The 26517-nt window shown below is 37.2% G+C and overlaps 1 protein-coding gene across 1 annotated transcript in view; it reads right to left on the reverse strand.

Moving 5' to 3' along the window:
- The window catches only part of CTDP1 (CTD phosphatase subunit 1), a 100083-nt gene that overhangs the window by 36717 nt on the left and 36849 nt on the right, over positions 1–26517 (reverse strand). The window contains exons 10-11 of the mRNA XM_083859344.1: positions 25150–25380; positions 18978–19143 (exon numbers count right to left, since the gene is read on the reverse strand). Of these exons, the coding sequence (XP_083715470.1) occupies positions 18978–19143; positions 25150–25380 (397 nt within the window). The remainder of the gene's footprint in view (positions 1–18977; positions 19144–25149; positions 25381–26517) is intronic.

Here is a 26517-nt window from a genome sequence, read left to right on the forward strand (position 1 = left end):
CAGCATTAATCTAGTTTTTACATATATGTGTTACACTGTACCCTTGATAAAAAGGGCTGAGTTCAACAGTATATTTATAAAATATTCTTCATTGCTAGTTAAGCCAAACAGCAAGGAAGCAAAACCAAAGTGTAAAGAAATATAGTAGTACTTAAAGACAGAATTCAATTGAAATTCCAAAACAAAAGAAAACTTTTCCTAGAATAAGAATTGTAGTCAAGTGAATTTGTATTAATCATCACAGATCAGCAGTTATTTACTCTGTGAATGAGTTCAACAAAGAATCTGTTTTTAATGGTGTAAAACTGTTTCATGACAAGCTTTCAGAATATCCAAATAGTTTCAAAAGAAGGGAATGTGTTTTTCTTCTTAATTTTTATCACTTACTGTATTTATATTCAAAACCACTTTTTGTCTCTACCTTTCAACAAAAAGACACCCCCAATGATACTTACCAGTAGTTTCTTCATTTGCAATTAAAGAAATATTACAACATTTTACTGTCTTTTTGTAATAGAAAAGTATTAATGAAATAAAGACATTACTGCTTTGTTCCTCAGCAGCTGAAGTCCCAGAATAAGAGACCTTCATGCTCAAAAAGGATAATTTAAAATACATTTTGCTTTTCTAAACACTTTATGGTATATTTTTGAGTGGGAGGTGATTGCCTTTTTCCTCTGTGAAGGGGCATTAGCCACAGGTAGCTTTTTTTAGTTTAGGCAGTAAGCAGATTTCTGAGTTATATTCAAAGTCAGGCCTTAAAAATGGGAGCAAAATCAAACCTGTAACTTGTGCTTCCTGGCACTTGTGGTCTAGAATTATTTTCACCTACTGTTATCAAGTTGCACACAGAAATATTAGCAGCTCTGGGTAATAACCTTCAGTTTCAGGATGAAAAGCAATTATGTGAGAATAAAAAGCCTTGGCTTGATGCTGAGCATAGTTGCTATGCTCAGATTTGAAAACCAGCAATTTAAAAACACCATGTAGAAGTTACTTACAAGGAGCCCCACTGCAATTCCTTGGAGGCTGCACTGAGATCCTGACAGGAAATGAAGTGGCAGGGCAGCCCCAATAGCTGGAGCTCCCAATGCTGCTAACAGCACTGGCTACAATGCTGTCACAAGTTTTAATTGCAGCCCTGGGCAACAGACTGTGCTCCTAAAAGGCAGATCTGAAGGGAAAAAATGGAAACTCACTGCCTCTGATAATGTGACCACTTAACCTCTTGCAAATGAAAAGGTAAGGTAACTGCAACTACAGCTACACAATTCACAATATTTGGGCTTTACCACTGCAGTTAATACTTTGACTAGAATGAAATAAAATGTCACTTGGACATTGCATACCAATATTGGTATAAAAAGCAACACTAATAACAAACCTGTGTCCATGCTTATGATTGAATGGGATTGATTCTTCAAAGAACGTAATTTAAAACTTTTAATTTCCCACCTGAAGATCAATGTCTAGATTTGAGTGGAAACCTTGTAAACTTAAGATGCCTAGAATAAACACATGAAACTGCTAAAAGAAACACAAGGTGCAATTCTTCCCTTATAATTAGGGTATCTCAAGTGCTGACTTAAGGATTCCAAAGTCCTTCTAAAACATAGATTTTATTATGAAACAAGGGGGAATGGCTTTCAGCTGAAAGAGGACAGATTTAGATTAGATATCAGGAGGGACTCTTCCCTGTGAGGATGGTGAACCACTGGAACAGCCCAGAGAAGCTGTGGATGCCATACCCCTGAAAGTGTTCAAAGCCAGGTTGGATGGGGTTTAGCATAACCTGGTCTAGTAGAAGGTGTTTCTGGCCATGGCAGGGAAGTTGGAACAAGATCTAACTGCCATGGCAGGGGGGTTTGAACAAGATGACCTAAGTTCCTTCCAATCCAAATCATTATATGATTCTCTGATTATCAGTATAATGAAAATTGGTGTCACTTGGTAACGCTTCACGGATGCTGGAAAGACAAAAAATCCCACTCCTAACTACTAACTTGTGAAATTTAAATTAAATTCACATGGACTAGAAATTACTGATTTTAATATTCATAACATTTTTTTAAATTCAAAGACTAACAAGAAAACGTCTCAAGGGAGATAATACGATCATTCCTCTAAAGCTATCCTGAGTCAGAGACATCACTGGAGCCTGGAAGCTATGGCTTTTTCTGATTATAAAGCCATCCATAACTCTAATCTTCCTTTCCTTTATTCTGTTTTCAAAAGAAATCCTCTGCCAAAAGATTGTTAAATAGCAATAGGCCTGTAAATCTCCCCTGTAATTTTTTTCAAAGGGTGAAGTCTACGATAAAACAAAAGTTACCACAGTACCTGTGGCCAGAATACAGTTCACCTATCCAGGAGGACAGACTCGATGAAAACCACTCAAAAATAAGAATAGCATTTCAACTCCACCTTCCCTGCCCATCAGCTTAGGGCTGGGATGGAGAGGAGAGACAGCCTGAGCACACTGAAGGCAGTAAGTGTGGAGTCCTCTGTTCCTTTGGTTGCCGAATTTCTAAAACAATGACACCCTAGCATACATGAGAGCTCTGTGGCTGCTAAATGCAATGATTCTTCAGTTTAGACTGCTGAAAATACCCACGCCAAAATTCCAGAAAAGGCTCCAACAATGTAAGTTAAGGGCCAGTGAGTAAGAGCATGATCTACAGTTACCCTTCAGAGAAAGAATGTGTTTTTAGTCTGTTACTGACCATTATTTATGAAAAGTTCTGGCCTTAGGTAAGGCAAAAAAGCAAGTAGTTGGACGAGGTTTGTCCTGGGGTTCTTTGCAGGGAAGCAATCCTCTACTGACATGGAGAACAGAACAATGCCTCCTCAGCAGCAAATGACTTTTCAGGTCACTCTCATACCTATATGCAACTGTGGCCTGCACCATGACTTTATTGCACAGAAAAGAGTCCACTTAGTCTGACATCACATACCTTTTTCCAAATATGGAAAAGGCTAATAATTTTAAACTTAGCTTTGATCTTAATTTTTTATTCTGTATATGAAAACTTTTCACATTTTTCCTCAATGAACTGAAAAACTTTTTTAATGTTTATTCTGACCAGTCCAATGTTTAGATACAGTTAACTGAAGAGCAAGATATTACCACCTATGTCTTCAAAAAAAAAAAACAAAAAACCTAGCAAGTATTTCAGCATGCTTTTGAGAGGTGATATTAGGGCATAATACATGTGAACAATAAAACTTTGCTACAACAGACACAGTCTGTATTAAGAGATTTGGGCTGAATTTAAGTCACTTTGAAACAAAAAGATTTCTTAAACAAAGATGTCACTGGAAGGACAAGCTGTCTGAATTAGGTTAAGTTGTCCCTCAGTACATAAAATTTAAGGGCGAATGTGTGATGTAACTCAGTCCCATTTCTTCTGAGTAACCTCAGAAGAACTTGTCTTTCACATTGTTTCATCTGCTTTTTTTCTTTAGCATTAGAGCGTTTTTTTCTCCTTTCAAAGTTCTGACTCAATTTTTAGTCACACAATGGATTTATGCAAGTGTCCAATATTCCTTTGTCTCAAACAGCTCAAATGCAGATTTCACTGCTCTCTACCACAATTACCACTGGCTCATTGGAGCAGGTGATGAATCAGAAACATCAGAAATGACCAGTCTTGTTCATGATTAAACAGAAGAAGCACTCTCTATTTAAATCTCCATACACTGAGAACTACCTTTGTCCTATCTTCATTTTGATAAAGGCATGCTTCAGCTTAGAATATCAAATCTGGCAGTATTATTACATCTACTTTGGTAAACTGAGAAACAATTGCTCTAAACAGTTTAAGGAATATTACTAAACCTTAGAAAAAAAGCTTTTATGAGGTTTCTTTCACATATAATTCATTTAGAGATTGACTTGTATGTCCTAGATGACTACATGTAAATTAAAATGCATCCTGCTGAAACCAAAGCTGGTCAGAAAAAGCTGTACATTTATATACTTAGTCATGAACTAAGCACGTTCTTCAATATCAGTTCCCCTACAAAAAAAAATTACAGGATTTAACTAGTAAACATGTTTAATACTTGCAAGCTTAAAGGAAATGGAAACCATTTGAGTGCTTAACATTTCCACTATGCAAAATATTAATCTTGCTTTTTCTATCTCAATTAGCCCATCCTTTATGAGAAAAACGCCTTATGGGACATCTGAGACTCTGTCAGTCTGTAAAAAACTAGAATCACAGAATAATTTAAGTTGTAAGGGACTTCAGGTCATCTTGTCCAGCTCCTTGCTTGAAGTCAGACCAGTTCTATAGAGCTACTCCAGGCTTTGTACAGGAGCATTTAAAAATATCTTCACATACTGAGATCTAGGACCACTCCTGGAAACCTCTTCCAAAGTTTGATCACCCCTGAGGTAAGAAGGTTTTTCATTATACAGAGTCAAAGTTATCCTTGTTGCAATTCTTGTCTGCTGACTCTTGCCCCATCACTGTACATATTTGGGAATTGTTCACCTTTGTCTTTTTCAAACAGTCACGCTGTTGTTGACAGGTGCTGAACTCTCATCACCATCATTTAATGAGTTGCTATGAGTTTAAAAGGGTACATACTTTTTAAAGAAAACCTGTTACTTTGGATCTTGGGGGAGCTCTAGGCAAGAGGTTTGATACAGCATGCCTTTTTCTACTAGGACAGGCAATTAACCATTAAACCCTTGAGCATTCCTTTCTGATTTCTGAAGGGTTGATACTTTAATAATAATGGAAATAAAACTATTAAAGGGTATGCTGGAGTTCAGCTTTATTTTTATAATTTCAAAACTCATAATTTCCTTTTTCTCAGAGAGAGTTGTTTCCCCTCCCCTGTGTAACACTACCAATCACCAAGCAGAAACATGAGTGAGTACACCTTCAACAAATAGATGGTACATTTAAATTTAACCACAGGGTTTCCTGGTCTTGCAAGAGAAGCAGAAGCAAGAAGGCAGAAGAGACTGACACTTCAGGTGTCCTGCTGCAGAGTGATGCAACAAAACTACCTCCTTGCTCATTGTGTGATGACATCTCAGAAACAGCAGCAGCTTAGTGACCTTCAAGTGCTTTTTAAGCTGGATTACTGCTTAGCTACACCACTTCCCTGTCACACTTCATTTCACGTCTACACTATCACACAGGAGTAACAATACACCACAGCAGGAATAAGCAGCTGCAAAGAGACTTTGGAGAACCATCTTTATTAAATGCGTAACCACAACCTGAGAAGTGGAAGAGTGCAACAGACCAATGGCTTGGAAAAGTTATGTAAAAAGTATTACTATATGCTCTTTTGTGACCAATACAGAATTTCATAATCTGATGAACCACACCATGCACTACTACCGCAGCCTATTGGTACTATCACAGCAAATTCTCTTCTGAAGATTACAATTTCTGTGACTGGGCTATCTTTCAAGTTTTCCTCTACATGCAAGTCTTAAAAAACAAAACAAACCAAAACTGCAACAGAACAGAAACTCAAGCTGCATGCTCAAGTTCAAGTGCCACATATTACTAAGTGTCTTGATTTCACTTTAGGCAAACCTTGATCTTAAAGAAATGAGGGAGCGAGTGAGTCCCCAGGTGATAAGTCTGTTGCACTCAAATTCTGTTAAGAGTCTTTTTGTAGAAATAAGCACTATCTAAATATCCAGAGACTGGAATACCTAGAGAGTCTGTTGATGCTACACAAACAGAATATTAATACATAAACTTCTGGAGGGAAGAAAAAGGAACAAGGAGGAAATTCTTATAAAAATACATCTTTGGTGTTCTTTAATTCACAGAAACTACCAAGTCTGCAAGATGAACAAAGACTAACATCACCGTAGTCTTTTCCCAGTGAACAAAAATGGCCTGGTAAAGACTAGGAGTATCCATACCTGTTCTCTTTTTGTTTAACACAGGTGGACATTTCTGGGATTTCAGCTGGCTGCATACATGTGTCACTATAGCTCTTATCTTGCAAAATTTTATAGCAACAGGTTAAAAAAGCTGTAGCAGCCTACAGCTGTACTGCTCACCTGTTTTAAAACAAGACAGTATCACACTTATTGTTCTCAAAGCAACCCTCTCTTTAAAGCAGAAAGTATGCTTTGCTGATACACAGCAAAGAACAGTTCTGTCTCAATTTTGCAAGACTCTAAGAACTGTCAGTCTGGCTATTAACTGAAGCACAGTTTTGCCAGAAGTTGTCACAACTTTCTTCTTATTCCCAGAGATTTAATTTAGCAAGAGACATGCACGATCTAAATTTCTTTAAAAATAAATTAATCTATTTCACTAATGAAAGAACACTTGCACAAGTTGGTTAAATACTGTCACAAAATACCACTGACATATTAGGTTAGAAATCATAACATTCTATTAAAAATGACATACGGCAATTTAAGAGGGCACAAAGCCTAGGCCCTGAATGATCTTTTCTGACACTTCACTGCCAAGGGGAGACATCAGTAGGAAGCTGCTAATGAAGTGCTGAGGGCAGCATGATAACAGTATGTTACTAGCAAGGAATTGTACAATTTCTGAGCTCCTAACCTGGTTTTATACTATTTAGCTTATATAAAGACATAGAAATTTGGGTAAAAATAATTTAGCACAAAAAATACTTAGTCCATTTGTACTGCTTCTAATCAGTCCCTCACAGAGCAAGCCTTTTTTGGACATAAACTTCATTTTACAACTATTTTTTGAACATCAGAATACCATCAGGTGACCTCTTGACAGTATCTGCTCTCATGTAGTTTCACTTAAAAAACACGAAAGAATCTATGGATGTTGAACACATCTAACTGTGGTGTTCCCCTCCATGAGCATTTTGTAAAGGACAGCACACTGACAGCCCAAACCTAATAATCAGTGGGATTCTTAGGCAGCTAGCTAGGATGAAGTGTCATCTACTGCTAGAGCTCACTCGCACTCTGGCCCAGCTGATAAGTTTCTTTCTGATGCAGAGAGGCAGCTCTGAAGGGGCATGAACAGATTTCACTCATCAAGGCAGCTTGATGACTACTCAAATGGTTTTTAAAAGAGAGTGGGACAGTTCTAAACATATACTCACTATTTCATCTGGAAATACCTGCTGAACTGGTGAATGGAGTTTAAAATAGTAATTTTTTTCCTAATATGAGAGGTGATCTAGGTTTTTGCAACCTGCTTTTCTAAATAGAAAACCTCAGCTTTTATGAAGGAAGTACTAGGACACTAATCTACATATTCTCTTTCAAGTTAGCCCCAAAGGCATTAGTTAATAGTGTAGCCAACCTGCAAGTACAGTTAGCACATTATCCTTGAAAACCGCTCAGAAGCATTTAGGGCTTAACCCATTTGGTTGTTCCATTACAATAAGAAAACCAAGAGTGGGAGGGAACTTGATTTGAACTAATTTCCAAACACTTCAACTTGAATTACAGATTATTTAAAACTACCTTTGAGGCTCTAATGTGCTTCAGCTCAGAGGCAAACACTAAACTTCTGAAATGCTGTAACCAGAAATGCAGTCTCTTATTGCACAGTCATGGTCAGAAAATGTTGTAGATCAACAGCCATAATTATGGACCTTACTTCAGAAGATATAAGAACCCAAGCAATCCTCACCCCAAAAAGAATATTCATAAAAGCATAAAAAGAGTTGCTGATACCAACATGCACACCCTCCCATTTTTTGCATCTCAACTTTCAAAGCTTTCTCCCAATGAGTCCTTGTTATCACACGTTTTAACAAGATTCTCTTATCACAGTGCTGAGTTTCACCATCCTGAGGTTAACTGAAAGCATATCTTTCACTTAGAGAGACTGAATATTCATCACTACATACGTATTTTACAGAAAAATAAGGTTTTCTTCCTTTTCAGAGGTTGAACTCCTTCTTGTTCAGCAGGATATAAAGTTGTTCAGACATAACAATCTAAGTGAAATTGAAACCATTATGGTGAGAACAAAAGACAGGCAAAAAACTGCTTTCATTTACCTGCATGCACAAGCTTTCTGCAGTTATCACAGCTACAAAGGAACTCAAACTATTGCTTTGTAGAGCAACCGGGATACAGTAGGGTTTACTAGGTCAAATTCACTGCTATGCTGTGTTCAGTTACAGATTTACTCCAACATACTATGAACAAACCCACCCCTAAGACGGGTAAGCCAGCTTGGATCTGCCGTGACTTGCTAATTTTTACTTACCATTGGCAGACATCAGCTGACTTCATGAAGCATTATTTGTCAGTGAACTTTCCTCTTCAATAAGCCTGATTATCTTGGCTTTATTATTACAAGAACCAAGACATAGTTATGTTAACGAATATATATGTTAACGAATGTGCTCAAGAAAATCACCTAAAATAATAAGCATTGAAGAAAACTGTTTCTGGTTTTATGAGAAATATAAGGATGACAGTGAAGACTGAGCAGTTTTGAAACCGTTTCTACTGAACTGGGCAATGGGACTGATTGACTCTGTACAGACAAGCACGTAGCTTTTAAGTGAAGTAGTGCTGAAATACGAGCACTGTGTATATGGAGGCATCCTGCGTAGCTAGCCTACTCAATAGCCAGAATTAGGCATGGAGCAAGTTAAAGAAAAAGAAAAGAAGCAATCCATAATACAGTGAAAGATAAGCCCAGCAGCTGAAGAGTCATCTGTTTCTACAACAAGCTCAATATTAAGGTGATTGAATACCATGCAGGTTCTGATATGATCTCTGTATCATGGTATGACAGCTATATCCAGTCCTCAATACCTCTGGGATGAAGCAAGTTTGATGTTGTAGCATTGAAATATCTGGGATAGGCAGCTGTCTGTGTTAATCTCAGAGAAAGCAGTATCATCATATTTGCTACAAGGAGTGACAGGGGAGCTGATTGTGACCCCTGGCAATTAGAAAGTGTAAGCTCATATACAAGTCCTGTAACAACACAGTAACAACGGCATTCTCCCAAAATCTAAAATTAATGCCACTACTGTAGACATGAAAAAGTTACTGCAGCACAGCCATTTGGGAAATTATTAATTTTGCAACTTATCACTGCAGAGAATTTTGTACATCAGTAGGGGGCTTTAATTCTGCAGCTTTTCCTAACCTCTGTTAAAGTTGTACACGGAATGGAAATAGTGGTGCTGACACAGGAGCTAGAACACTCGGAGAAGGACTATCACAGAGAGTGGCTGTATTCGATCTGCCTGGAGCTGGCACCTGAAAGAACAGACTACCAAAGCAGAGATGTTTTCCCTCAAAAATGTCTCTGAAGCGAGCAATTGCAATTATGCGCAAATTAAATTTAACAGTAAGTCACATTATGATAACTGATCAAGATCAGCTGATTACAAACTAAACTGTCCTTCAATCTGTATGTAGAAATAACCTGGCCTTTGTGCCATCAACATGGACTTGTATTTTTATCACCCCAGAATTCCAACCACAAGTTAAGTTTGCTAGCAGATTCGCATTATGCAAATGTTCGCAAAGGTTCTCCACAGCACTTAAAATACATTATACTATATCGTGTATTTCTTTGTATGTTGAAATAGAAGTATCGGCAGATATTGATAAAACAAAGAAAAAGTCATGAAAAACCAGTTCAGACTTAGACTGAGACTTGAACAGACACCTTTAAATACCACTCATGGAGAGTAACAGCTCAAATTTAAATGTAAAACCATGTTAGACTCGTGATGAGGCTCAATCAGGCCCTGTATGCAGCTGCTCAGAATTATGTTAGAGATCAGCTTACAAATTGTTTAACACAGCTCACACAACTCATTTTTAACTGTGGCCAATTAGTGTTGACAGCCTAGCTGCATTTCATTTAGCATATGGAGGTAGACATACATGTTAAAATAAGGTTATTGAACGCTATTTAAAGAGGTTTTGCCCCATTTTGTTGAGTAAACAAACAGCTGAAAAAGGCTTTCAGCTTCTCTTTACTAAGACCAGGTAGAGATATAATGTACTACCAGAGTTGGCTGAAAAACCTTCACAGAATGTATGGAAAAGCCTTCTTCCCTATAGAATAACCAACACCTTGTATATACATTCTAGAGGTGGAAGCTTTATAGAACTACTTTCCATTTCATATGGAGTAATATTAGAATAACACATTTGCTATAAAATCGGCCATAGTTTAAAAGCCAGAAGTTGTTCATATCTGCAGTACAGAGAGCTCAAGATTTATCCTTATTTGCATAATGATTTTTACTCTATGCTTAACAGAATGATAGCAACATGGAAAAAGAAGCTACTCTTATAAAAACCCAAGCTTACAATGAAACAATTTTGTGAACACCTTTGAGAGAATGGAAGAGGATCTGAATCAACTGTTGAATGAACCAAAAAAGTATGAAGACTCTGTAAGATGGCAGAAGCATCCTTCCTGACAAGTATATCAGACCAGTCTAGGACTAAGTTTTGCCTGGATTTCCCTGTTTTTCTATTGATAATTCATCAATCTTATTACTTTGAGTTTTATCATATTCCTCAAAAAGAAGTTAGTGCTGAAGCAAGCATGACTACTTCTTTAGCTGATGTCCACTTGGTGCAGCCCATTACTAATATCTATTGTAGCACAAGTATTTGTACTTAGCTTATGAATAAAGTAATCATAATAGAAGTGAAGTCTCAATAAAAAAGGGAACAACCAGAAGTCATGTCAGGTTTGGGCTGGATATCAGAAAAAGGTTCTTTACCCAGAGGGTGGTTGGCCATGGGAACAGTCTCCCCAGTGAAGTGGTAACAGCACCAAGCCTGGTTCAAGGGGTGTTTGGACAACATTCTTGAGTACATGGTGTGACTCTTGGGGATGGTCCTGTGCAGGGCCAGGAGTTGGACTCAATGATCCTCCTGGGTCCTTCCCATCCAGCTTATAGTGTGAAATGTTTTATTTTCCCCTTAACAGCCTGACCAGCCAAGAACTTGATTGATCTCATTTTGCTCAAAAGTCTTATATCACATTTTAATTAACAACTTGTCATTACTGCCATTAAACTAATTCTTACATATATAGGTAGTCTCCATTTTTATCTACAAAATGCAGATACTTATACCATGTGACATCTGAATACCAAAAGGTTACAGTATATTTCCCATATTTCCTCATGATACACAAATTCAAAAAAAAAACCCTCTAAGATGAAAATAAGACACTGAAGTACACTGAAAACCCATGTTTAAACAGTATTTTCTAAGCAACCTGTGCAGAAAAACAGAAGTGATCCACAACTGATTGCCTACTTGAGATAATATTAACTTTGATAAAAATCCTTTTCCTATTTTGGTAATGAGTTGTCTCCTTGTAAAACATGGTATTACATTAAAAAGCCTCTTTCCAAACACTTCTAAAAAGTGCTAAGCAAGCTTGAACCATGATGCTCTCTTAAACAAAACTGCAGACAATCAGCACAATGCAATTAGTGCATAAATTAATGGTCTGCAGAGAAATATCAGACAAAAAAATTGGCAAACTCATGTTTCAGATTTTGATAACCTATTTGAATCTCACTAGTCTTATCAACACTACATGTATTTTGGTGTTCTTTCTATTAGGTGAATAACAATCAGAGTGTCAATGTTTCTGGTCAGGATGATTTACAATTTAAGCATAACCAATACTGATTTTTTTTAAAAAATATATATTTATGTCTTCTGAAACTAAAAGACAAAAGAGGAAAGCCTAGCTGCTTTTTTAGATTAGTTTCTATTTTCTGGTAGAAAATGAATTCTTCAAAGCAAAACAATGGCAGAAGCAAACTACTGATGGCCAGCTTCTTTTAAGTCCTCATCTTTCTTCTCTCCAATGCACTGTACCAGTATCTTAATTCTGATTCTCACTGCCAAACTATTAAAAAAAAAATTGGAAAACTTTATTCAGCTTTCTCTACTAATCAGATGAGATATGGGTGAAATAATTGCTTTAACATTATAATATATTAATGCTCAATTACTTCTGTATTATTTAACCATAACAGAGAAGGGTGAGTGTCAAAATCATAAAACCGGAGAGAAGCAGTAAATATACTTTCCTTCTTATACAACTGCTTTAAGTATGTTCTTAAAAAAACCCAAAACAACACATTACATTTCTTGGTGCATCAGCCAGCCATCGCTTGGTCATGAAGACAAGCCAGCAACCTGATTCCTAGCACTGTGGCCTCACCATTTCTCTCCAGAAAACTCCCAGGAAAAGAAAGCAAGCAATGCATATAGTCTTGCTGGGTTAAGCCATTTGGTAATAAGCACTCCACACTGAAAACAAAACACTGTCCCGAGCATGGGGACCAGAGGGGATGTGAGAGTCAACATGTAAAGGAAGATGACAACAGGGCTGTTCAGTAAGGAAACAGCACCAGGAAGCACCAATGGACTGACACCAGCCAATCTGGGTCTCCTCAGGTCTGCTTATATCAGAAGATGCTCTGGAAAATCCTTTTCCTAACAGTCTCCTACTGTCTTGATGAAGAGCAGCACGTTTGCCTTTTTTACTTCTCAGTATGTGTACTTTCACTAATAGTTACTTCAAATTGTTTTTACAAGTTCAAGTGAAAGCTGTCTTGACAACTGCAGCAAGACGTCATCACTTCCAAGGGCCAAGGGGCCTGGATGACAATCACTAACAGAAAGTGTATATGCAGGCTTATTCTTTTTACTTCCACACAAGGTACAGTTTATAAGCAGCTAACCAAATTTAGCATTTGTACAATTTATGACATAGCACATGCTGAGGTGTCAAACAAGAAAATTTGTATGAGAAACAGTTGTGGAAATTCAAAGAACTGTTAATGTACAAGATAATTGTCCAAGGGAGCCCAGGCAGCTATTATTTGCTCTAGAGACCACATCCTCCACATTAAATTAGTACTTTTTAACTAACCAAGAGCTAACCACTTACTGAGATAATAGTTTTCAACAATTTGAAGGAGAAAAACACTCCCTCCTAATTCACTGCATGGTACAGTCACTAACTTGAATAAAAACCAGAAATTAAGGATACATTTGCTTAGATAAAAGCAAAATGCAGATTGACAAAATGTAAGAGCATAAGTGGCCTTATATAAGAGCAGAATGTTGCAATTTCAGTCTTTGTACGTGTCATTTAAATTATGACTTAAAGGAAAAGCACGCGCAGAATACATCCCAAATCAACAGAACCATGTTGATGCAAAAGTAGTTCATTAGGCAATTCCCACTAAAGAAATATCTTTATAGTTAAATGCACTCGTGCACAGAACATACCTTTGCAATGTGGTCACTTTGCAGCTGCTGACCACATATCTCAACCAGATGGTAGGAATCTCTGCAACTCCACTAACTGAAGTGAGAGATGGGAAAGCTAGAGGTTGGACTGGTATCAGATTCACTCCCTCTCTTCCTCTGTCCCAAGTCCCAAACTGAAGGAATTTAAACCAGCAAAATATTTTACCTTAGATGGCAGAGATGATGACACTTGACAAGACACAGATGCTTCTCTCAAACACCGTGACCAAACCACAGTAACAAACACAAAAGCTTAAGCATCATACAGCCAGTAAACTGTGTGCACAGCTGTTCCAGGATGTTAGTAATCCCAGGCCATGCTGGAGGAGAAGGTACTGCAGAACAAACAGAAATCTTTCTGCCTTACTGAACTTGTTTAATCTTTCTGCCTTACTGGAAGTCCCTGTTCAACTTCCTTCCCATTGGTGAAACCCATGCTGGCATCTGTCAAGGACTGGTCCTGAAAGTACTGACACATATGAGGACCTATGGCTGTCTGCCTTCTACTGTTACCATGGATGTAGCAGCAGCTGAAATATGAGCAATTGAGAGCAGGACCTTATGCTCAGTTCAAGGTAATTTCTTTTTCCTTTATCACTGACATTTTATAAAGGGAGCATCTCAGATTCTTGCTATGCATTTCTACTATTTACATGTACTGATGAATTAAAAGGCACCTGAAAAGTAACATAAGGAAACTGTACTGACAGCCATGGCTCTAAAAGGAACAGATGAGAATAATTTGTAGCCAAAAGGAAGAGAGGAATGAAAACTCTTGACCTTGTTTACTTATTTCATGGTGAAGTCATTTATCATAGAAGTCATTAATCACAAAAATGTCAACCTAATTATGAAAGGGACACTTACTAAAAAAGGGAAAACATTTAAGATTTTATAAAGCTGACTCAAATTTTAAAAGAAGCTAGCACGATGCAAAAAATCACCTTTTGTGTCTGCAACAAATGCCCATGAAGAAAGAATGACTTTGCTTTTCTGTAAAATGCAAGGTCCATCAGGAAGCAATTAGTATGTAAAATCAAACAGCTTATTTGTAACACACAGGACACAACACTGTTAGGATTAGATCAACTTAACTAAGTAACTGTGCATGATACTACCCCAGTCATAACGTTCCCTCCAAATATAATTTAGGAACACAAATTTAGAAGAAAATGATCCCTAATAAAAAGGAACTAGCAATTAGTTCTGAAGAAATAGGCTCACAAGATGATCACAAGATGAGTAACCTCTGGGAAGGGGAGCTACATGGCATCTTATACTGAGATAATCAGTTATGAATGGGAAGACATCTCTACGTGGTTTGCATGTCATTCCTTTCCTTTCCTTTCCACAACTTACTTTAGCTAATAGATCTTATTTCTGGAAACAAATAAGAGTCATTTGAAGCCTGGACTCCACTGTCTGTTTTTTCTCAGTAAGCTACAGCAGATCCACACATTGTAGTGACTGGTAGGCCAGGAACTTCCACCTATCCCTGGCAAAGGATGACAGTCCCACCCTGAGAATGTAACAAAGGCTCCTGCAGGTAAGAAGTCCATTCCTGCTGAAATGGGGAACAAGAAGAGCTGCAGACAGCCCAGTTTCTTCTCCCTACAGGACAGGCTTCTGCAACAGTTACTTACCAACTCAGACACTGAAAGCAAAAGCAGATCACCTCTCTGTAAAGTGATAGAATTGATCCTGAGAAAACCAAATTCATCCTGGAACAGCTATTAGGGATAATAGGCTTCTAATTATTGACTCCATTTAATTGATTGGAAACCATTCCTCTAAAGATTTTTCTTTAGTGATGATTACAGCACACTAAATACAACTCCATATAAATATATCATTTTTATGGAATGATCTTTTGCAGGTTACATAGCAGATAACCAGTTATTTAAAAGTAAAAAATTATCCAGTCCTGTAAAAATGACTATAAACAAGCTAATTTGACTGGCAGCATTTAATTCTGCTGCCCTTTACTGTCCCATAATGGAGACAAACAGCAGTAATCAGTTGGAAACCACCTGTGTCAGGCTAGTATAGGAAAAGGGGAAAACATTCGCTTGACTGTGAGGCAGCGGCACCAGGAGGCTGCATATTTCCTAAATAGGGATATATTCCTTATGCACTTACTCCGAATTGAGAATTGCCCTTTGAATGGCAATTCTATTCCCTGAACACTCTCGTGCTTCTACTTTTCTAAAATTCTAACAGTCCTTCATGTCAGAGGGAAAGGGAGCTACCATTGGATCCGATCTTCCAGATCTTTGGCACTGAAAAAGATATAAAAGGCTAAGTGACCTTAAACCGCAACCCAATAGCTGAAATGCTATTCAGTTCCTTTGATTTCCTTGGTATGCATAGCACAACTACAACTGAAAAAATAAGAGAAGATAAAAAAATCTACACAAGATCAAATTTTAAGAGAGCTGCTTATCCACAGTTGTTCTTCCCAAGAGCTACAGCTTTTTTACTAGGAAAAGTGACAAACACACTTTCAAATAGGTTAAGGAAGGAAAGGGATTTAATTTGGGAATATATCATAATTAAATTCTCTTTATCAGCTTCCGTTTTAATGCTTCTAACAAAACTCTCCCACATATAAACTAATGCAAATTCTGTATTACCTGGGGCTGTGTGGCCTTTCACAGATTTTTGTAAAGAAAAAGCAAGATTTTCTTTAGATGTTAACAGCAAAGGAGTAATTTATTGCTAGTTATACCCATAGAAACAGTATGTATTAATGCTTGCATTTCCTATCTAATTTCATTTAAAAAGATCTCAGTGCCTAAATCTAAAAGGCTCCTTTTGGTCTTATCTGAATTTGTGAGGGAATTCAGTAGAAATATTGAGAATGCAGTTTTAAAGCTTTAAATGCAGTTCTGCCTTCACTCTTATTTCCAGACCTTCCCATCTTCTGCCTGTTCCTGGTACTAGCACTCATGCAGCAGCAATGGTAGGTTATTTCAGGAAGCTGGAATGATGAAGATTAATCTAGAAATTATCATCTTTGTCCCAACCAGCTCCCTGAGCTGGCTTGCCATAGGGTCCCCATGAATGCCAATAGTGGCTTAGGGCAGAGACAGAACAGTTGAGCCTGGACTGGCTCACACTGCAGTGAAGTCCCACTGGAACTTTCTTTCCCTCTGCTTGAACCACATGCCCCTGACCCAAACAGCCTCAGCATGAGCACCTGAGAAGTGAAGCAAGAAATTACTGCTGTGACTGGAACCAATTACCTTGCTCTGCCCAGGTAGTCTGCAGTCAGCTGCAGTTCTTGTGGCTGCCATAACCACCTGAATACATACAAATGAAACAAAAGCATTTCTGTGGCAAAAGCCTAAATTTCACATCTCTCAGTGACAATTTGATTCCAAAAAGGTTCTTACCCTTTAACATGTTTTGATAAAGAATCAGATGGGGGCAAACATGTTTCTCTGGACCTGAAAGCAGTCACAGTGTAAGCAAAGTGAATTGAGTCCCAAATTAGCAAGGGTGATTAAGCTTAGTTTCACTTTATTTGATAATGTTCCTGACAGCAGACTCTCCTGTGTACAGTCCACTAAACTTATATTTTATAGACTATGTTACCACACGTCATTTCTTTTTACTAAGCGTACTCCCACACAACGCCATAAAATCCTGCTTAATTACTTGTGTTACATTTCTTCTACACGAACACAACACGTTTACTGAGGTGACGCTAGCAGTCTCAAGTTTTCCTTGCCTGTCTTTTATAGTCAGCTTCCAGGAGACAGTGACCTGCTGGCACTACCATGTACAGTTCAACCTCCCTGATATATGTCCTCTGTGCATACTTCCTCCATGTCTCAGTGCTAATATTTGATCCTTGATAAAATCCTATGGGGAAGATGAAATACCAGAAAAATCCCATCCTGCTTCTGCACCAAACAAACCCCAAACATATCCCCCCCCCACTGGTTCAGTTACCCAAGGAAGAGAGACTTGGTGGAAGGGAAAACTTTTGGCAGCAACTTTTACCTCAAATCACACACCTGGAATCAAAGCAAAGCCAACTATGACAGAGTCACTGGAATTTGGCCTTCATTTTTTCTGAAATTCATGTAGTCTAGTTTCCAAGCACAATATGCTGCTTAAGCAAAAGCATAATTTAAAAACAAATCATTGTAATTTAAGATGTTTATAGTTGTGGGAGACGTAGAAAAACTTTAATTTCTTTAGTCATAAATGTAGTGGCAGAGAGCAATCAACCACAAAAACAGTGCCAAAAGAGTCAGACTTTTTACAAGGTTCCTAAATAGTATCTTTAAAAACAGAACAATAAATAATTTATGCAGTGAGTCTGAAAAACGTGCATACTTCCTTTTGATTCACTGCACACACTGCATCAGCAATTCATTATTATTTTTCAGAAGCCACACAATTAGAAAAAAAGTTAGCACATAAAATCATAAAGGTGACCCACAATATCAATTGTCTTTAAGCATCACTGACAATACATATGGAAGGCACAGATGGATTTAGGGAGTGGTATCACGTCAAGAAGAAATAGTATTTCTGGGAAAGTTTCAGATCAAATGGGCAAAATACCTCAGAACAAAAAGCAAAAGAAATCAAAAGCTGTTAACTCCAAGAGTTACCAGATAAAGGTAAAAGCCTGAAGTCACCTGAAATTCAATGGAGATCAGCACAGCACTTGGAAGTTATGGGACATTTCCCCAGAATACCAGATATTCTGGGGAATTGGATTTCTTCCCAAAGTCCATCCCTAATTTACCCTGTACTGTATATATACAGTCTCTTTTTGGTGAAGTATGCAGTTCCCTTCTCATACTTTTATGACATTTTCTGAAGAGAACTCAAAACCTGTTATAGCTAGAACCTTGTAATGAACTTACTGCCAAGAATATGGCAAGTTATATGCTCCTGTCCCCACCCCAATGAACTATCTAAGCTTGAAGATGAATTCAAGCTCCAGGGTCACTAGATTTTATAGTAAAGTCACACAGAGGATAAATTAATGAAAACATGGCGCACAATGACAGGTAATTTTTCTTCTATGTATCATTTAATATTATGTAAGATGGTGACTCATTTGAAAAAAGTGCATAGAATGGCAAGTGAAAAGTGGGTAGCCAGAGGTTCGCAATGAATCGCAAATAATGTGCTTTTGTATGAAAGATGAGCAGTTCACTCTGCAACAGAAAGCTCCCTTCACCTGCAAAACAACCGCAGCTATGACTTAACAACGCTGCAATTACATGTCTATGGATAATGAGGCCCCATGCTTGTTTGTCTCCCCAGTCTTCCATACAGTCTGTGCCTTTTGCACCTGCAAATCTCTCTTCTCCCATCCCATCACTGATTTTTGTCCAGATTATTTTGAAATTTACTGTTTAAAAAAAAAAAAAAAAGGCAAAGCAAAACAACTCTAAAGTGACACATGGCAAAGCTCTCCACAGAGCAAATTCAATAACATGTTTAATTTGAAAAAGCTATTCTTAAGTGAAGTTCTACTTTAAAGCTCTACTTACACACCATAGTATTTTGTTCTGCTTTGCAGAACCTAACAGCATTTTAGCCTGAGTCATACTTTTGTCTGCTGTGGCTTTTATTTAAAGTTACTGTAGTGGCATACAAGGTCAGTTCACATACATGCATAATTTAACAAAAGTTAGAACTTATGTCATGTTTGAAATCTGTCAGAATTAGTTAAGCTCACCTCTTTATCCATACTCTCTAAATCTTCTTTACATAGAGTGTACAGGGGCATTGTTTCAGACATACTTGGCTGGCGTTTCCTCTTTGATGGACCAGGCTGCTCTTCATTTTCACTTGCTGGTAGGTCATCTTCTTCAAACATCTGCTGTTGATGTGGCTGAACAACTCTGAAAAAAATCAGGGGTCTCACATAAGAAAGATTTACTTGGTTCAGAGCTACAAATGAAATTCTATATACAATTTATGACTGCCATGTATGTAGGACTTTGCTTAATAAAGCTCTGTGTTCATCAACAGGTTAGTCAAGTCTCCTGATAAATGCTTTTATTTTCAGTCTGACAGCTAAAGTTTTTATTCTATATTTTACAAGGCACTCACTCTCTCCTGCCTTCATATTTCTCTTTTAAGTAGCCATCAAACCTTTCTTGTGGCAATTGCACATGTGTTACCCTTAAAATACATTAATATTCCTGCACAAGTGGAGTTTCTCCATCACTTGACAAATTTATTATTCCAGAAGCAATTCCTACATTCTAATGTGTTTTTCCTGATCTATGCTAGGCTTTTAATTTTGAGTCTCTAAATATACTCTTCTATTTCTCAACCTTACAGATGAGAGTTCTGCATGTACAAAGAGCACTTTAGCTGTGTCAATCTTCAGACATTTCCCACATGCTAAGCCTCAATAAGATGCAAAATAGTCAATATTTATTTTTAGCTAGTGTATTGAAATATGGTAGCTTTTTCTTTTAGTCTGTATTCTATTACATTGTTAATTGCACTACTTAATTCAAATATGCAGATACAAAAAGGAATATCAAAATCTTCATTAAAGTGGGTAAAATAATCACAGTTTCATGAGAATTACTTTATGATAGTAATAAAAAGATAGACTACATGTGCAACAACAGTAGGAAACTTCTATCTTCCTTGGGTAAATTTTTCTGTGACTATTACTTAAGTACTAAAGACTTCTAGAAGCTAAAGTTACTACATAATACAGATTAACTACCAGTAGTGGTCTGTCACATTAGCCTCCTGGAACAAATTACAGCAGCTCAGCACCCCCTAGAATCCAATCCAAAGGTCATAAAGCTCACGGGTCACAAAATATTTACATTAGCCATAAGACTGTGTATTTAGAGAATGACTACCAAAAGCAGGTATAAAAGTGACTGTATTTGAAATCACAAGCAGTTTAAAGTTGCAACTACCAGCTGAGAGATCATCAACCCATTTCTGAGTGTGGCAGTGGCTGAAAAAGGGTACAGAAAAGTTTCTATGCAGAATGGCTAATTATCATCAGGCCAGGATTTACAAGAATCAGCTTTAGACCAACAGTCTTCCACAAAAAAAGCCATTACTAACTTATGCAAATCCAGTCAGTTGTAGGCAAGGTCCTAAAAAATTATTTTGCCTTTTGACAACTTCTTAAGAAGGTTATCTAATTACCAAGGGTTTTCTTTACCTCAGTACTTAAATTCCAGAATGTATTAAATCTGAAAGCCATACAAAGCTGTCAATTTTGCTCATTTTGACAGCTCGTATTTTGCAAATACACATCTCTCTTCTCAGATCCCACGGACAGTTGCAGGAAATTCAAAATCTTGTTTTGAATGGAAGGGGAAAGAGCCAAGCCACTGCCTTACTACCCAGACCTGGACTATCTGCTGCAGAAGACCCCCAGCAGCACAGCACAACTCAGCAGCACAGCAGACATGTGCCCCTTTGTAGTCTCTTGTTCATGTACGGTGGAATTTCTTGTGAAGCTTAAACAATTTGGATGCTGTGAAAAAGAACTAACCAAACCATTTTTTTGCAAGAGTTTCTCACCACGGCTAACAGTTTTTGGGTTGGGTGGTTTATTCTTCCTTCTACTATGTTTTCTACTTTAAAGATCACTGCTTTCTTTTGCTATTAAATTGCTCTCAGACAGTAATTTTCATAGGCAGATGATGAAAATAATATGGCATTCCACTATATTTTCCAAAAAGTTCTTTTAAAGTATGATTTCCCTGCCTAGGAAGGACAGGTGGTGATGCCATTTACATTCTTAGCAAAACAGAATGACAAAACAAAAGCTACAGGCATCTTACACAACTCTATTAAAAATATGACAAGCTTGACCATTCCAAGAATTACAGAGAAGTTATATGTAGCATGATAGCCAAGTAGATTTTCTTAGACTAGAAATAAATCTAAATAAGTCTAGATTATTTTTTAAGAACACATTGTCATACAATTGACGAGAACTTCTCCTTTTGTAGAACACAGTGTGAGATCATACTTGATTACATTACACACAAATATTAACTGTAAAATAACTATATTAATAGCTTCTAAAGGCTTCTGTCAGATGTTTTTCCCAGTATGTTCCCACTGCTACTAGTTAAACACTGGGTCTTCTCATGAAAGCCTTCCAAAAGCAATGTGAAATAAAGTCTTCTTAAAGGTTTGTAAGGCGTTTTTATTTTGTCAAAAACATTTTTTGGACTTTTACATTTTCAGCTGCCTGTAAAGCTGAATAAAAATTAAAGACATAAAAATGCAGGAATTTACATTTATTTCTAACTAAATGAGATTCATAAGTACTTTTTAAAAAATAACACCATATTCAACCCTGCAGAGGTTGGTTGGTGCTTCCCAGCCTTACATGCACAAGGACATATATGTGCAGGGTGGGCTCAACATTTGCAAAAGTAACAAGCACTTTCCTTGATACATCAGGGTAAAAGCTAAAATAACATTATCATCACAGAAGTGTTAAAAATATTTAAATTCCAGTCACATGTTCAATTTGGCACTTCATATTTTTGCTGTCATAATAACATTATAACATGATAATGTTAAGTAGGAGAAATAGTAACTATGAGCATATAAATTCAGACAAAAATGTTTTAAGTGAGATTTCTGTATACAAATCTTAAAGTATGGCTTAAGTCACCAACATCTGCTTGACACACCTCTTCAAACCAAGCATTTGGTGCATCTTAGCATTATTTTAAGCCAGGGTGCCAGTTTTAACTTCTTACATGTAAATGACACCCATATTTTAAGCTTTGCCTCATCTGTTAGAATATTACTAGCGTTCACGAATATGCAACTTGCAGTATAACTTTTTTCTTTATTCTAGTCCAAGCTGCCACTAGCTTTTGCATTACTTTGAACAGCATTACATGACATGTCTCATGACCCATTACAACTTTAGTGTTTCCTGCAATGATTGTAAAAGACTGTTCTGTATGAAAATGCAAATTGTTGAGATATATAAGGCATGTCAAAGCTCTGACATGTAGGTTATTTTTAGAGAGGAATCCTTCCTGTTCTCAGACAAAGAAGAGCTGCTGACCACCAGTAGCCCCTGAACAGCATTGTATTCTCCTTCCTTCTACTAGCTGCAAACCTTTTTCACTCTTCTGCATGGGCTGCAACAGCCGTGATGATAAAAAAGCAGGTGCTCAAGTCTCAGAGCTGAGCACAATGGCAGGACCTGTTGCTTGAAATGTTGACTACATTAACTGAACCATCTGTAATTCCCTGGTGACAGTTTCACTGCAAACTGCATGTACAAATTTAAACTATTTATATCCAATTTTAAATTATGTTTTAAGTTGAATCCCGGAAAGAAACTGAAACTGTTGAAATCTAACACAGTGAGAACAGAAACAATTCTTATGAAATGGTATTCAGATAACTTGAAGCCCTTTGCAATTATCAGCCCTGCAAGGAAGAGGTTCTCTCCTAAGCACAAGGAGGTCTATTCTTAGACTAAGACATCAAGAACCATTGCTATGCCACGTGCAGCTACCATGTCCCCAAGGGCTTCCACTCACAGAAGTGCAATTCTGTTTCCCACTATCTGAAATTCAGACTCATATGAAGATTTGAGAAAATTATTGGAGGCTTTGACTACACCCACCCACAACAGGAGCAGTTGTGAGTGCCAACAACTTTAACTCTGCTTAAAATCAATGCTTTAGTTACAAATATTCACCTCTTTCTGTAGATTGTGAACAAGGGAGCACATGAAGTCTGTCAGGTCACAAAATACATTGTCCTCTACCAATAGATTGCTGCACTAATGTAGTTTTCTCTTAAGAAAAGCACTATATAAAATTTTAAAGTGGATGTGAAGCTTTTTTAAAAAGCTATCACTGACGTATGCATTAAGATAAAGCTCACCGTACTGCCTCAGCTCTTCCTCAGTCAAGACACAGCAAAGCTGTTTCTGTTCAGCTTTTTGTTATTTCTTCACAGCCTTCCTGCTCTGCCTGCACTGTGGTATTTAAACACTGCCTTGCTTTTCCCCTAGTCTTTGCCAAAACACTCCTCAGGATCTTAACTCAAGAAGGTGGAACTGCTTGGAGGAACAGAGATGTCCCCCAATTAAGAGATTAGCGTTTTCAGGTCACCAGCTTCACCATTAGAACAAAATCAACAGGAAATGGAATGAAATTTTTTCTCAGCATAGATCTTACACTCATCTCTTTTTTTATGCTGCTTAGTTGTGGGGTAAAGTTGCAGCACAGAGTAATCGGATCCACAGTCAGATTAAAACATTTCAATTATGAGCACTGTCACAAAAAACCCCAACTGAAATAAAATAAAAGAAGGGAGTGGAAAAGGAGACACAGCCTCACTCTGCCCTCAAAACCTGTCTGAAGCTCTATGAAACTCAAGAGACAGCTAAACTATTACTTCTCTGCTTTTAAATAAGATACTCAAGTTAAGAAGCACTTTAGCATTACAGAAAAATGCGCTTAGGTGTGGACAATCTCCTCATCAAGTTGTTGACATAGGTAGGGAAATCATTAAAACCTATTCTTTTGAAAGCATTCAGTGATGTATTAATATCAACATAACCCATCATACTGAAGCACTTGAAGCATCATGACAATTACACACAGGTAAAGCCTGCCCAGCTTTATTCCAGAAAACTTTATTTCCACAATAACTGACCAGAAAATCAAAAAACTTTTTAGCTCCTCTCTGGATGCATGCCGTGCCTTGATTATTTAAAATTTCTAATGCTCATTTACCATGTCATAGTAAACTAAAACAGACTTTAAAAAAGACACAGCTAAAAAGGAACTGAAAAAGGACATCTTTAGAAACAAGAGAGACTCAGAAAACCTGTGTTGACAACAACAGGAAAGCTGAAATAAGAAAAAGGCTATAAACAGATAACAACTCAAAAAAACCCGGCTGACATTTTTAACAACAGGAAAATAGAGTGGAAACATAACAAGCTACACCACTATACTAAATCTTTACAAGTGATAATACTGCTAAAGTGGCAGGGAAGGGAGAAGAAAGGTAGAAAACAGTGCAGTTGTGATCTATACGTTTTGAAAATTGAATTGCTTTGTAACAACTGCTGTACTGATCACATTGTACAAGGGAATGCTGATTACACTTTACAAAGAAAAGCGTTGCCTTCAACTGGATACTTCTTTACCATGGGAATGAATGAGCCTTGCTAAGCTTGATCTTTTATTTAGATAACTGGGGATGAATTCTAGGTATTTTACACATTAAGAGACAAGAGGTGTTTTTGCAACTTAACACAAATTTTGACAAAGTCCAGATAGATATTAGCCTTTGTACTTCAAAAATCAGACTGTCTCTTCCACCTCCAGAGTTAGTGTCTTGACTCAGCGGTCTAAGGATTAGTAATGAGCACTCAGCCATATGGCCTTATTTCACAATGCTCAGTCAGCTACACATCTCTTCCATCACTTCTGATATTCCTCAAAGACAAAGTTAATGCCCCATTTGAAGGAATTATGTGAAGAGGAAAATTTTACAAACAAGAACCAAAGGCTAAAAGGTATATTTTTTTAAACAAAAAAACAATCCAGTATTCTAATACTCATTAAGGAACATCAAACTGCCTCACTTTAGAGATCAGTTACTGTAACATTTGTTAAGACTACACACATTACATGCTGAATTTAGTTGGTTTGAGATTTCCACTTCAGTGAGGCACAAAAAGCATCTGGAATTGTAGCATCCTGACCTCAGCTGATTATTCACTTTTGCTCATTTTGCTCGTTTTCAGAAAGCAAACAAAGTAAAGCAAAAATGCCAATTTGATCAAATGAAAGGATAATAAGATTTACTACAGAATCTAAAAATGTAGATAAAGTGACTCTTAGCTGTGCTTTAGGTACCTGAAGGATGAGTGTTCACCGTGGACTGGCAACGTGATGGGAGGAGCTGGAGACTGGATGTACATTGACTGCCCAGATGTCTGTGTGCCTTTCCTGATCAGCTTTCCAGTGTTAGGATCATAAATTCGAACTTCAGGACCAGGTTGAGACTTCGGATGGATGGGTGTTGGGTGAAACACAGCTGTCTGAAATGTGCTGGGTGTATCAGGAAACGTGGCAGGGCTGTTTTCTCTGTTAGATGAAGTTCAGAAAAAAATTGCATTAGAAATTTAAATGAGCTATCTAACCAGAACATAAAAAACAAGCATTCCCTTTTCTTCTAAAGCAGAAGAGGAAAATGACTTGGAAAATCTCTAAAGTAACATTTCTCCTCCTCCACCTCATTAAAGACTCACTGAATTTAAAACACAAAACTGCCAATACAAGATAATGTCATGTTTAAATTACTAAAATATTAATAAGTGTGCCTTAAAAATTGTCTAAACACAAAGTTATTGAAATGGCTTCCAGGTAGTAACACAGCACAGTTAGCACAGCATGATAATCTGCATATATGCAACAAAGAGAAAAGCAGGCTATTTTATCAATCTATTTGCTCTCCAAATTTGCTCTGAGAGAAAATAAACAAGTAGTATTAACTTGCAAGTCATCCTAACTAATTTTTTAAAACACTAAACTGCCTATGATCACCCTGCTGCATTTTAAAAACATAACTTCAGAAGTGTCAGGAGAAACATTCAGAGATCAGTCTTGCAGGAATCACCTTTAGGCATACTATCCAATTATCCAGTTATGATGAAGTGCCACAAAAAAAAGTGCAAGCAAATCGAATAATTCTTTAAATCATCAAATAAACAGCATGTTATACTCCATGAAAGCAACACCACGTTAAAAAAGATTCAATCGATTTGTTACAAATATTACAAGTGTCAAAAACCATTTTTACCAGATGCTGTTATGGATGTTTCTGAAGCAGTCTTGCAGCAATAACACGGTAAACCAATTCCAAGTTCACCTATTCTTTTCTTGCTATCTTAGGTTCATTTTACATGCAAATGTTTTCTCAGACTTCTCCCCTCCTCTAGTTTATAAGTGCTTTGGACCCGTAATCACTATTTCAAGCAGCTTCATTAAGGAGAAAAATCTTTTGCAAAATAGCTGCACCTAACTGGGTTAAAGTAAAAGTATTTGCATTAAGATAGGTATCTTACTGACGGAGGCTTGGGTGGGGGGAAGTATGAAGATGCACTGTATTTGAAACACGAAAGAAGGAAAAATTATCATGTTCCAGTAAAATGGAAGACTAAATTAATAGAGGGAAGAAGACTAACATTCATCCAGACATCAAAAAACAATGTTCACAAACCA

This window comes from Zosterops lateralis (assembly GCF_965231275.1).
Source record: "Zosterops lateralis genome assembly, chromosome: 1".
Lineage (NCBI taxonomy): Eukaryota > Metazoa > Chordata > Aves > Passeriformes > Zosteropidae > Zosterops > Zosterops lateralis.